Here is a 13,715-nt window from a genome sequence, read left to right on the forward strand (position 1 = left end):
CAAAGGCGATGGAAACTTTGTCTTTGTGCTTAGTTGGATTCGATAGGGACTTTACGGTGGACCAAAGTTTACCTACACCGGTAGAGATGTTACAACCTCTTAGGTGCTCTTCCCATTGCGCCCGCTTGTGTTCGTCCACAAGCAATCTGATGCGTTGGTTTATATCCCTTATTTGGGGGTCGCCTGGATCAAGCTGTCTTATAAGGTCGCGTTCCCTCGCTAAGCTCGCGGCCTCCGCCGGGAAATGGGGCCGGATTTCGGGAATGCTCCCGGCGGGAATGAAATGTGCCGAGGCGGATTCAATGACCTTACGGAAGGCACGCTCCCCTTGGTGGGCATCAGTCGGGATAGGGAGGGCAGCAAAGCTGCTGTCTGTTGCAGATTTATGTTCTTCCCACTTTCCTTTTTTGAAGTTTATGGAAGTGCGTTTTTTGGTGACGATGAAGTCGGCGGTACGCTCGAACGAAATAAGTATGGGCAGGTGGTCGGATGCCAATGTTACCATCGGCTGCCAGTTGACGCAGTTTACGAGTTCTGCGCTCACGATTGAGATATCTGGCGAGCTATGACAGCTTCCTACCATACGTGTGGGGGCGTCTCCGTTTATTGTGCAGAACGTCGTTTCTTCTATTTGATCCGCCAACATCTCACCCCTACTGTCCGCCCGCAAGTTTGAATGCCATAGGTCGTGATGGGCATTGAAATCGCCTAAGATAATGCGATTGTTGCCAGTGAGTAAGGCCTCGATTTTAGGGCGGTATCCACTGGGGCAACAGGTGACAGGAGGGATGTAGATGTTGATGATTTCTAGATTTGCATCGCCTGACCGGACAGATAGGCCTTGACGTTCTAAGACATTGTCCCTGCGGTCGATGCCAGGATCAAATATATGATATTGCACAGAGTGGTGTATAATAAAAGCGAGGCCGCCTCCATTTCCGCTCTCGCGGTCCTTCCTGTGGACATTATACCCAGAGCAGGTCTGCAATGCAGATCTTGCTGTGAGTTTAGTCTCTTGAATCGCAGCAATGCGGATGTTGTACCGCTTCATGAAATCGACTATCTCTGTAATCTTCCCAGTTAGTCCATTACAGTTTAACTGCAGAATTCTGAAGTGCATGAGGGGTGCTGTTGTGGCCTTGGGACTGGGCGCCCTTGGGCAAGCATTGGGGTACCCGGATGATTTGGGTTAGCGACCTGGCAACATGGCGCGACGAAACCCGTCGAGGGGTTGCCGTCACGGAGACCAGAACATCTAGGAAAGTGGCACTACCCAAGGCAGGAGCTGCATTGAGCGGATGTCGCAAACCTATATATTCTGTGCTGGCAGACGGTGCAAACGGAGGTAGGGACTAAGAGTCTGTTTCCCTGACCTGCACGATTGCTGCCAGAAAAGAGGGGGGGAGAAGAAGACGGGGGCAGGGGCTGATGCTCAGCATTGCTACCAGCTCTACTACGAAGGTAGTAGTTATGAGTGGTATCAGCTGTTTGAGTTGTTGGCGCCGTGGGGCGCGAGCAGCAGCGGGTACTTGTTGTGGCTTGCTGAGCAGCGAGGCTGCTGGAAGGTAGTGGAGGGGCGCTTAGGCGTAGACTACGGGACGCCCTTGGGCGTGAGCAGCAAGGAGCCACAAAAGATTTATAAAAGTTACGTGGACGTCGGGTTTTGGGATCAAGCCCAGAACAACCTGTCCGATGCAACCATCCCTTGCACGAGACACACTGAACAGAGTATGACCGTCCTAAAAAGATTCTTTTCTGGCAAATGCAGCAAAACCATTTCTCAGGACCGGGGTCAGGAGACGGACCCGGATTGGGTTCGATACCTTCCCGGAGTAAGAGAATATGTAGCAGTCCTGCTGCAAGGAGCTGCTGGGAGGATGACAATTTGTGGGAGGGACGAAACAAATTAAATGGGGTCACACTGAAATGACAGTCCTTGGTCGGGAAAAATCCCGAGTCGCTCCGGTACATAGAACCGACTGCCTTGGGAAGCGTCTCTGGTCATGCAGTTGCCCTTATAAGATCATATCTTGGCGATAGGACTCAAGCAGTATGTATAGATTGTGAAAAGTCTGACTTCCTACATGTCTTAAGAGGCGTCCCTCAAGGCTCTATCCTGGGTCCTCTGTTATTTGTTTTGTATATCAATGAATTACCCGATGTCCTTAAGTATTGTAATGTTCATATCTACGCTGATGATGTGCAGTTGTTTACGTGTTGTCCTCGTGATCAAACTAGCTTGTGCATAAGTAACTTAAACCACGATTTGAATCAAATATTTTCATGGACTACTATGAATGGCTTATGTATAAACCCGAATAAGTCAAAATCTATTGTTATTCATAGAAGGTCTTTTCCCACTAATGATTTTGAGAATGTATTGTTCGACAATTCCGTTATAGAATACGTAGATACGGCGAACAAATTAGTTGTAATTTTTAACAAAACATTGACAAGGAAAGACCATATTTTTAGAACGGTTGGAACAGTGTATGGAATGCTTCGTACACTATGGTTAACACAGTATTTCACGCCTTTGCACATAAGACTACTTCTGGCTAAAGCGTACTTAATACCTACGCTACTCCATGGTTGTGTGATTACTCAAACTGTGACTATCTGTGCAAGAACAAACTAAATGTTGTTTACAACAACATTGCTAGATATGTTTATGGGTTGAAAAGACTTGACCACGTATCACAACATGCTGAAATGTTGCTAAATCTTTTAAAAGTCAAAACACTGTCCTTCCTCCATAAATTGATACACACGAAGGAACCTGACTATCTATATCGTAAGCTTAGTAATCATCAAGATCGGTGCTTCTTCTTATGCACATTAGATACCGCACGCTAACCTCTCAGCGCCAATTCTTTGTTACTGCAATACGTCTCTCTGCACTTCAAAAAAGAGCTAACATCATTTTTTAACGACCCTTAAACTGGATCACAAATTGTTGTTGTTAAAATGTTCATTTCTAAGTCCTTTTCCTTTCTCTGTGTCTTCTTTCTTTATTTGTTAAATACTATTCGATCTATAACCAGCCAAAGGTTATCATCACTACTGCTGTCTTTTAATATTTATTAATTACTTTTCTTTAGTTTTAAGATTTACATTTACATACATGAATATTTCACTATTATCCGTTATATTTAATTTAATTTGATTAATCTAATTTATTATTATTATAAATGTTAAATTTTTATAGCTCATGCTATTCATGACTAGCACTGTTAAATAATTTGTAAAAATTGTTGTGCTAGGAACAAATTTTAAATTAAATACATAAAAAAATACATACTATTATACTAGCATAGCTAATGACCGCTTTAATAGTGGTGTTTTTCCAGCATGCTGGAAAACGTCTACAATTATACCAGTTGAAAAGGTTAAAGGAATAGTAAAACCAGAAGAAATACGGCCAATAAATACGTTACCTAGTGATGAAAAAATAATAGAGAAAAATTTAAAAGAACAGCTGCTCGAATATGTAAATAAATATGAAATTATTATTAGTGAGCAATCAGGGTTTAGATCAAAACACTCCTGTGAAACCTCACACAACATGGTGATAGCAGAGTTGAAAGAAGGAATGTCTTGCAAACTAGTAACAGTCTCAGTTTTTCTTGACCATAAAAGAGCATTTAAAGCTATTGACAGGGCTATGATGTTCAGGAAATTATATAATATCTGCTTCCGAAATACAGCTTTAAAGTGGTTCAAGAGCTAGCTACCTTACAGGAAGAAAACAGAAAACTGTAATTAGGAACGTGACATCTCCTGAAATAGAAGTTGAAATAGGTTTACCACAGGGATCAGTACTAGCTTGTTTGAGTCACTGTAAAATAAGACTATTTGCAGATGATGCATTGTTGACGATAAGCTGTCCATCCATAACTGAAGCCATATCAAAAACACAAGCGGATATAAACTCTGTATATAAATGGCTATGTCAAAACAAGCTCAAAATTAATATTGAGAAAACATATTGGTTATGAGTAAAATACACTCTGGAGTTGACAATGTAACCCTAAAAATAGCAAATATCCCATTAGAAAGAATTAACCAAATAAAATACTTAGGAGTTATAATAGATGAAAGGTTGAAATTTCATGAGCATCTTAAATATGTAGAGGGGAAAGTTTCAAAGAAGATATGTTTTCTGATACGGACGTGCAAGCACGTAAGCCGATACTATAAAACAATAGTTTATAAGTCTATCGTTGAACCTCATTTTATATATTGCCCAACGATTCTATTTACAATAGCTGATACTTTTGGTGTCAAAAAAAAAAAAGTACAAAACAACAGGTTGTCGATTTCCAGTACTTTGTGTGCTTTCCATTTGTTTTTATTATGGATTGTTAACGACGTGGCATGGAGCTAACAAGCATTACTGTTACCTCCGGTACAATATTCCGCCATTACACCAAAATGACGGCTTTGAGCATATCTTACTACTAATGGTCTTTTTTTTGTATTTTTCTGTCTGGGTTCTTACATAGATGTTCGTTCTTTGATAACTTCCGCAGTGTGTTCGCGATCATTTTCCTGCTAAAACACCCACATCTGACCCAAACTTAATTTTTCGGCACTCAATTATTCTTTGACATGTTCAGATGGTCTAATTTATACATGGAACTTCCTATGAAAACCAAATTTTCAACATCGCCAGAACCCAGCACCTGACCAGCACCTAACCATTCCATGCTTCACTGGACAAGTGTTGTTGTTGTTGTAGCGATAAGGACATTCCCGGAAGGCCTTGGGGAGTGCTATCGAGTTGATGGTCCCTTTCTGGATGCAGATCTGGTACGTTCCGGTACCAAGCCCGACCATCTCGCGAACGATTTGTTATGACCACGTGCGACCTTCTAGGCCATACCACCCTCCCACCCCTAGATCCATGAGGAGTTCGGGGTGGCCAGAGCCTCGGTTGTTAATGGAACGGAATGGTGAGGTTGACAATTGGATTTGGAGAAGCTATGTATTGCGCTGGCAACCTGAAAGGGCTGCGCTACACAAACCCCTTGAATCCGATATTTTAGTCGCCACTTACGACAGGCATACCTACCGCGGGTATATTCTAACCCCCTAACCCGCTGGGGTATTGAACAAGTTTCTTATTTATTGTTATCCATATTTTTCTAGTTTTTTTTCTTCGCCACTGGGTTCAAATCCCGGGCAAAGAAACAAAAAATTTAGAAAGAAGTTATTTCAATTATAATAACAGGTCAACCCTCGGCAGTGATTTGAGAAACACTTCGATTGTATTTCTGCTATGAAATTTAAAAGGATCAAGACGCAAATCGGAAGAAAAGCTCGACCTAAAATCTTTTCGAAGTTTTTTTAAATTATTTTAGCTTTGTGGTAAAGTTTCAGTTCTTTGGCGTCAACAGATCATTCGCCAAATTTTTATATATTTTTCTTCTCGTTTGCTTATTCCAGGTCACTCTAACTTCAGTGCTACACATCAAAGTGTTTGATCACTCAAGCTTTCGCAAAGACACCTTACTGGGAGAACGCACCATCCACTTGGCGCACATTCTGCAACAATTCAACGGCCGATGCGAATTTCTAGAACTGACAATGGATTTGCTGGTTACTGCTAAGTCAGATAATAGACAAACAAAAATTGGCGAACTCATTGTTGTGCTGAACGGACTTAAACTTGATATGCCTAATACGACGCAACTCAACGGAAATGGTGGCGTACCAGCGTTAGCGCCACCATCAATGAGCTGCGGTGATGGCAATATGCTAGCGCCAACAATTGGACGTAGTTACATGATTCAAGGTGGAGTGAGAGCGCGTATGCGTTTGCATAATTCTGAGATTGGTACACTGGCAGCATCAGTTGCGGCGTCGTCGGCGGCGGGTAGTAGTGGCAGTTTGGCGCATATACCAATTTCGGGTGGTTCACGTTCTCCCATAGCCAATGGTAATTTAGAACGCTGCAGCAGTGGTAGCTCACAAAGTGGGGCAGTAAGACGTGCGGCACCACCACCGCCGCCAGTTTGGGAGCAACAACAGCCAATGCCGCAACAAGCACAGCAGCAACATGTTACACTACAACAGCAACAACACTTACAAGTGCAACAACAACAACAGCAGCAAATGCAGGTACAACGTTTGCCCACAATGAATGGTACCGCAGTGGCGGTGAATGCCACCGGTGTGCAAGTGCGTCCCATGGCGCAAATGTTTACGAATGGCAGTGGTGTAAACGGTCAACAATTGGCACCGTCATCAGGACAGCAAGCGCAACCGCAAACTCAACAGCAACTACTGGATAGTGCTCTAATGAGTTCGGCAGGTGATCAGGGTGCATTGTTGACGCAAGGTGCTATGCCGGTCTCAAATGTAACCGATCAACAATTGCAGGTATGCAAAGTGATTTTAAATAAGTTTTTTCTGAGTTCATCTAATTCTCATATTTTTGTACAGGCTGCGCAAGCGGACGATGAGCCGTTACCAGCCGGCTGGGAGATACGTTTCGATCAGTATGGACGCCGTTATTATGTTGATCATAATACGCGCTCAACTTACTGGGAAAAACCAACACCATTACCTCCTGGATGGGAGATACGTAAAGACCCACGCGGACGCGTTTACTATGTAGATCACAATACGCGCACAACAACTTGGCAGCGACCAAACAGTGAGCGTCTTATGCATTTTCAACATTGGCAAGGGCAGCGTGCGCATGTTGTAGCACAGGGTAATCAACGTTTTCTGTATTCACAACAGCAACAACAACCAACAGCGGTGACCGCAACAGTGACGCAAGATGATGAAGATTCTTTGGGACCGTTGCCCGATGGCTGGGAGAAGAAAGTGCAATCAGATAATCGTGTTTACTTTGTTAATCATAAGAATCGTACTACGCAGTGGGAAGATCCGCGCACACAAGGTGAGTAGGGATTGTGTGTGAGAAAAGCTAATGCAAGCAATATTTAACTATATAATTTTTTATTATACCTTGACGCTTTAGGTCAAGAAGTCAGTCTGATGAATGAGGGTCCACTACCACCTGGTTGGGAGATTCGTTACACTACCACCGGTGAACGTTTCTTTGTTGATCACAATACACGTCGTACCACCTTCGAAGATCCACGTCCTGGAGCACCTAAAGGTGCTAAAGGCGTATATGGTGTGCCACGCGCATATGAGCGCTCTTTTCGTTGGAAATTGTCACAATTTCGTTATTTATGTCAGAGCAATGCGTTACCGTCACATATTAAAATTACTGTTACACGACAAACCCTCTTCGAAGATTCATACCATCAAATAATGCGTTTGCCAGCTTATGAGCTGCGTCGCCGTCTGTACATTATATTCCGTGGTGAAGAGGGCCTCGATTATGGTGGTGTATCACGTGAATGGTTCTTTTTGTTATCACACGAAGTGCTCAATCCTATGTATTGTCTCTTTGAATATGCTAACAAAAATAATTATAGTCTACAAATAAATCCAGCGTCATATGTGAATCCAGATCATTTGCAATATTTCAAATTTATTGGACGTTTTATTGCGATGGCGTTATATCATGGACGTTTCATATATTCTGGATTCACAATGCCTTTCTATAAGCGTATGCTGAATAAAAAACTAACTATAAAAGATATTGAGACTATTGATCCGGAGTTTTATAATTCGTTAATTTGGGTGCGTGACAATAACATAGATGAATGTGGTTTGGAGTTGTGGTTTAGTGTGGACTTCGAGGTGTTGGGACAAATAATACATCATGAATTGAAGGAGAATGGTGAAAAAGAGCGAGTAACAGAAGATAATAAGGAGGAGTATATAACGCTGATGACCGAATGGCGTATGACGAGGTGAGTGGGTTTTTTTTTTTTTGTTGGGGAAAAGTTTCTAAGATATTGAAATCATAACTCAAACCCCATTCAAAATATAATGAAAACGCTAATAGTTTGGTAGCATAAGTTTATAAATTTTAACAAACACAAAATACCTTCCACTTTACAGAGGCATCGAACAGCAAACAAAAACGTTCCTGGAAGGCTTCAATGAAGTTGTGCCTTTGGAGTGGTTAAAGTACTTTGATGAACGCGAGCTGGAGCTTATATTGTGTGGCATGCAAGATGTCGATGTGGACGATTGGCAACGTAATACTATTTATCGACATTATAATCGCAATTCAAAACAAGTGATGTGGTTTTGGCAGGTGAGTGCCGCATATTGCTTTTACATATAAATAAATTGAAAATCTTTTATCTTTTTCATGCTCATTCAATAAAAAAGTTTGTGCGCGACACGGATAATGAAAAACGTGCACGCCTACTACAATTTGTTACTGGCACATGCCGAGTTCCTGTTGGTGGTTTTGCTGAGCTAATGGGTTCAAATGGACCTCAACGCTTTTGCATTGAAAAGGTAGGTAAAGAGACATGGCTGCCGCGTTCGCATACCTGCTTCAATCGTTTAGATTTACCGCCATACAAGAGTTACGATCAGCTGGTGGAGAAGTTGACATTTGCCATCGAAGAGACTGAAGGCTTCTGCCAAGAGTAGAGGACGAAACGATTTACCAGGCAAGTGGATGATTGCATTGTAGCAATGGCGTTGTAGTGATGTAATTTATGTTTAATTTATGTTCATGTCGCGCTATTGTCGCTATGCTTATTTTGAAACGCATATCATTTGATTACTAAAAAGAAAAATTGAATTTGTTTAATATTTAACTATTAATGTTATAGAAGTTTGCAATAATTATAAATAAACATACATTCATTTACTATATGTATATGTATGCAAATTTTAAATAACTTAGGCATGAACATATATATAAATACTTATCTGTATGTAGGTATGCACATGCACGTACAACATAAATATCTACATATACGAAGGTATGTGCGTTTGTGTGTATGCCCTCCGTAACGTTGCCGTCTTGCAGTGAGCACATCCTTCTTCCTACTTTTAATTGGATTTCCTTCATTAGTATATATAAAAAAATTCGTGTACATTCTTTTAAATTGTTCATTATTAATTTTTCAAATTGTATATAGCTCACAAACCTTACTATTAACGTTAACTTGTATTTAGTAGCTCATTATATACACATATACATATATAGCACTGTTTTTAAGAAACAATTACAAACAAAAGACGTTTATAGTCTATGCCATTCTGTAAAAAAAACTGGAGAGGAATCATTTCAGAAATTCCCGTTCCTAGCAACTTTGCTATCGTTTGGCATAGGCCTTTAAAAGGTAAATGAAAATAACAATATACATTAAGGGCCTCATTTTCTATTGCGAAACGAAAGTTCGCTTCGTCTCAGAGACGAATCACTAGTGTATTTGCACTATGTTAAACGATGGTAACATATCATATGATAATTGTTTTTGCTGTTGTTGCTGTTGTTGCTGTTGTTGTAGCGATAAGGTTTCTCCCCGAAGGCTTTGCGGAGTGTTATCGATGTGATGGTCCTTTGCCGGATACAGGTCCGGTACGCTCCGGTAACACAGCACCATTAAGGTGCTAGCCCGACCATTTCGCGAACGATTTATATGGCCACATTAAACCTTCAGGCCATCCCTCCCCCACACCACAAAGTTCCATGAGGAGCTTGGGGTTGCCAAAGCCTCGTCTGTTAGTGCAGTAGGATTCGCCGAGGATAGGTGAGGTTGATAATTGGGTTTGGGGAAGCTATATATTGCGCTGGCAACCTGAAAGGGTATTTTAATGTGAAGCTGGTATTTTAATCGCCTCTTACGACAGGCATACCTACCGCGGGTATATTCTGACCCCCTGACCCGCTGGGGTGATAATTGCTTTCGCCTTCCTGTTTGACATAAAGTAAGAAACGTAAAATCCGAACGAAAATGATAAAGAATACCATTGCCAGACGAATTTGTTTGGAGACGAATCGTTCATCTGAGCTATCGTTCGCAATACAGAATGAAGGCCCTAAATTTCAATTATAAGAACTGAAATAAAAAATGAGGTAACATAATTGTAAAGAAACAGTAAAGAGCATCTAATGTTCGCAAAAGTAACGCAAGGGAAAAATCACTTAATCACAAAGCAATTATACACAACAAACACAAATATACAAAAAAAAAAAAAATTATTTATAAAAGTAAGACCTCCACCACCACACACACGTACATAAACATGTTAGTAAATTGTATTAGAAATAAAAACCGTATATCGTAAAGAAATTGGTACACCGGCAAAACTAATATTAAGTCTAATCTACTCAAACATACAGATAAAAACGATATTGACCAAGATATACTATATATAAATATTTATGTAGCAATGTTGTTAATATTTTCATAGCGAAAATAAAAACTAAATAAAAATAAAAAAGACGGATGTAAAACATATGAGGAATACAAAATTATTATTAACAGAAATCAACGTTATTTACACAAGTTTGTAACCAGTGTGTGTGTGCGCGCGTAATTTGATAAAAAAGAATGTAAACACAAATTATGTTAATGATTTGATTGCGTTTGTTATACATACATATTATTAGTATTATAATAAACAAAAATAATTTATCAAATACGTATCCCTAAATGTATTAAACGAAGAAAAATATATGTATGTATAATTTATATGGCAACCTGCAGTTTGTTTTTCTAAATTAAGTTGATTAACAAATTAATGTATTACACAAAATATAAAGAAATTATCATTTTAAGTATGTCAGCGTGCGAATGTATAATAATGTGCGGTTCATTCCAATCAAGAGCAGAAGAGAATAGAAAAGAAGGAAAATGCGCGCTGTTGTATTAAGTTATACGTAAATATACAGATAATCAATAAAGAACTATATTATTAGAAAACACCATAAACATCTTTTAAGAGTCTTTCGATTTACGGAATTTATATTTTTTAGTCTTGTTTTCACGTCCTTGTAAGTATGACCCTGCGAAATACTTTCAGTCGACTTTCATCTAAATGCATACGTATATTCATTCCTATGATAGTACTTAATAAATTGTCAGTATAGTAAACTATGACTATATAAGTTGGTGAAAGATGACAGAGGGTTAAAGAGAATATCTGTCTAAAAACGAAGGTAAACAGACTACCGAGAGGCCGACATCGTACGTACGAAACGGGTCACGACCAAACAAAGGCGAGGTGATAAGTAAACCAGCTATTATGGGCCTGTATTAAGCTCCGATCTGTTACTTACGACAGCCCTCTTCATTAAGGCAATCAGAAAGCACGTTTGATGCCGCCGCGGGATGGGTCAGCTTTAACTGAACTAGGTTGTTGTTGTAGCGATAAGGACAATTCGCGAATGTTTTTGGGGATTTTTATCGATGTTGATGGTCCTTTGCCGGATATAGATCTGGTACGTTCCGGTCACAAGCGCCACCGAACATCTCGATAACGATTTAGTATGACCACATGAAACCTAGGCCATCCCGCCCTCCCAACCTCTAGATCGATGATGAACTTGGGGTCGCCATAGCCTCGGCTGTTAAAGAAATAGAATTTGCAACGGTAGCTGGGGTTGACAATTGGGTTATAGAAGCTATAAATTGCCCTGGCACCCTCTTGAAAGGGTTACGCTACACAACCCTTAAATTAGTTTGGTATTTTAGCCGCCTCTTACGACAGGCATATGTACCTGCCGCGGGTATATGATAAGCCTCCTAACCCGCTGGGGAGAACTAAACCAGGTTATGCGCAGCTTAAGAATGGATGACTTATCGCAACCTTCGGATGGCAACAGCAAAAATGGAAATCTTCAACAGGCTAATGCCCCTTCCTTTAATATGATAGTTGTGGACCAACATATATGAGCATGCAACTCAACAAAATATTTGAGGCTAAGGCCCGCTTACATTATAGGCGGTCCAAAGCCATGTACGGGGAAAAAGCTGGCGTCAGCCTCGGATTAAATAATTTTATATGGTGCGGGTTCATGTTACAAAACACCGCTCCCCTGCTCGGCCCAACAAAAAGGGGCCTATGAATTGCTTCAGCTTTCTGCACGGTTTCCCAAGGAGTTTCGTGGGCGTTGCGGAAACTATAATAACTTATCTTTTTGCTGATAAAGAGAAAAAGTCGATCGGGCGTTAAAAACAGCAATACAGCAGGAAAGAGGGATAGCTAATTGCCGAATTGAGCGCATGGTTAAGGACAACTTATGGGGAACCTAAAATAAATAAATAAATAAGAAAATAAAAAGTTAAATTCAAATTGAACCAATTTTTGGAAGAGAAGCTTGTTTTTTATGTGCTATTTTCCCGCCCAAATCTGGACCTTACTTAATTATATAATTGACGCTTAACGGTTTAACGGTTATGGCTGTTCAACAAGTCGCGCCAGTCGCTTCATCGTTGGGCTAACTGGCGCCAATTGCTAATACCACGAGAACTTAAATCGTTTTCACTTTGCCCTTCCAGTGGAGTGGAGGCCGCCCTTTTCCTTTGCTTCCGTAGGCGGGTTCCGATAAAAATACATTCTTAGCTGGAGCATCATCTTTCATTCGCATAATTCTAGACCCCTTCAAGAAAATTTATCCCGAAATGAGTTCTTAATGATCCCGAAGAGTTCCGATTCGGCACAGGCATCAAAGGATAATTTAATAATACCCACTCAAAAATTACATGGCTATTCATGATATTAATTTAAACACATATCCAACGCCATTCTATTCAGATCACAGTTCACAGCAGATTCACACAGATGTACATATGTACATACATATACTAACTATTCCTATTTAGCATCAAAATCCACATATCAATTAACAAATTATTGTTGGAATACATATCTACATACACATTTGGACCACCCACAAGCGTTCAGCATATTATTGTTTACTAGAAGAATTAATTTTCCATGACAACATTTTATCATCACTATTTTAGACATTCATATTAATATTTGTGTGGATATACATATTTGCATATGGGTCACTCCACTGTTAGAGTTGAGCTGGTGAGTCGATAAAAAAGACTTTGAATGAACTGAATTTGTGAGTAGTGTTACGAAATTTTGAAAACTTGCTAAACCATTGCGCAAAACCTCCACCTGCGGACACGGGATCATGTAGTCTGTATGTCCTATGTAGTCTATCGTACTATGGCCTTACGACCTCCACTTAACCTAGTTCGAGGCCTTAATTATATTTTCATGGAGGAGCTTCATCTGTTTGAGAACCAGCAGTAGAGCAGAAGTGGTACCCCAGCGGGTTAGGGGGTCAGAATATTCCCGCGGTAGGTACGCCTGTCGTAAGAGGCGACTAAAATACCAGATTCAAGGGGCTGTGTAGCGCAACCCTTCAGGTTGCCAGCGCAATATATAGCTTCCCCAAACCCAATTGTCAACCTGACCTATCCGCGGCGAATCCTGTTTCACTAACAGAAGAGGCTCTGGCGACCCCAAGCTCCTCATGGAACTTGGGGGTGGGGAGGGAGGGGATGGCCTGAAGGTTTAATGTGGCCACATAAATCGTTTCCGAGATGATCGGGATAGCACCTTAATGGTGCTGTGGTACCGGAGCGTACCGGATCTGTATCCGGAAAAGGACCATTACATCGATAACACTCCCCAAAGCCTTCGGGGAGTAACTTTATCGCTACAACAACAACAACAACAACAAGCAGAAGTGTTTTGCTCCGCTTTGGGAAGTGGGAAGGTAATGGGGCCCCTGGGAAACTATTTGCGTGCTTAGTTGGGTTCACAAACATTGATTATGTAGTTAGGTACTA

General features: G+C 40.7%; 1 protein-coding gene across 2 annotated transcripts in view; it reads left to right on the forward strand.

Annotated features, from left to right (window-relative positions):
- Su(dx) (Suppressor of deltex) overlaps positions 1-10,835 on the forward strand; it is a 37,884-nt gene extending 27,049 nt beyond the window's left edge. For both annotated transcript variants that reach the window (XM_067768737.1, XM_067768738.1), the window contains exons 4-8: positions 5,449-6,384; positions 6,448-6,913; positions 6,995-7,841; positions 7,993-8,191; positions 8,269-10,835. In XM_067768737.1, coding sequence (XP_067624838.1) covers positions 5,449-6,384; positions 6,448-6,913; positions 6,995-7,841; positions 7,993-8,191; positions 8,269-8,538 — 2,718 coding nt within the window. In that variant the 3' untranslated portion in view covers positions 8,539-10,835. The remainder of the gene's footprint in view (positions 1-5,448; positions 6,385-6,447; positions 6,914-6,994; positions 7,842-7,992; positions 8,192-8,268) is intronic.
- The last annotated feature ends 2,880 nt before the right edge of the window (positions 10,836-13,715 follow it).

The sequence above is a fragment of the Eurosta solidaginis genome, chromosome 2 (assembly GCF_040869045.1).
Source record: "Eurosta solidaginis isolate ZX-2024a chromosome 2, ASM4086904v1, whole genome shotgun sequence".
Lineage (NCBI taxonomy): Eukaryota > Metazoa > Arthropoda > Insecta > Diptera > Tephritidae > Eurosta > Eurosta solidaginis.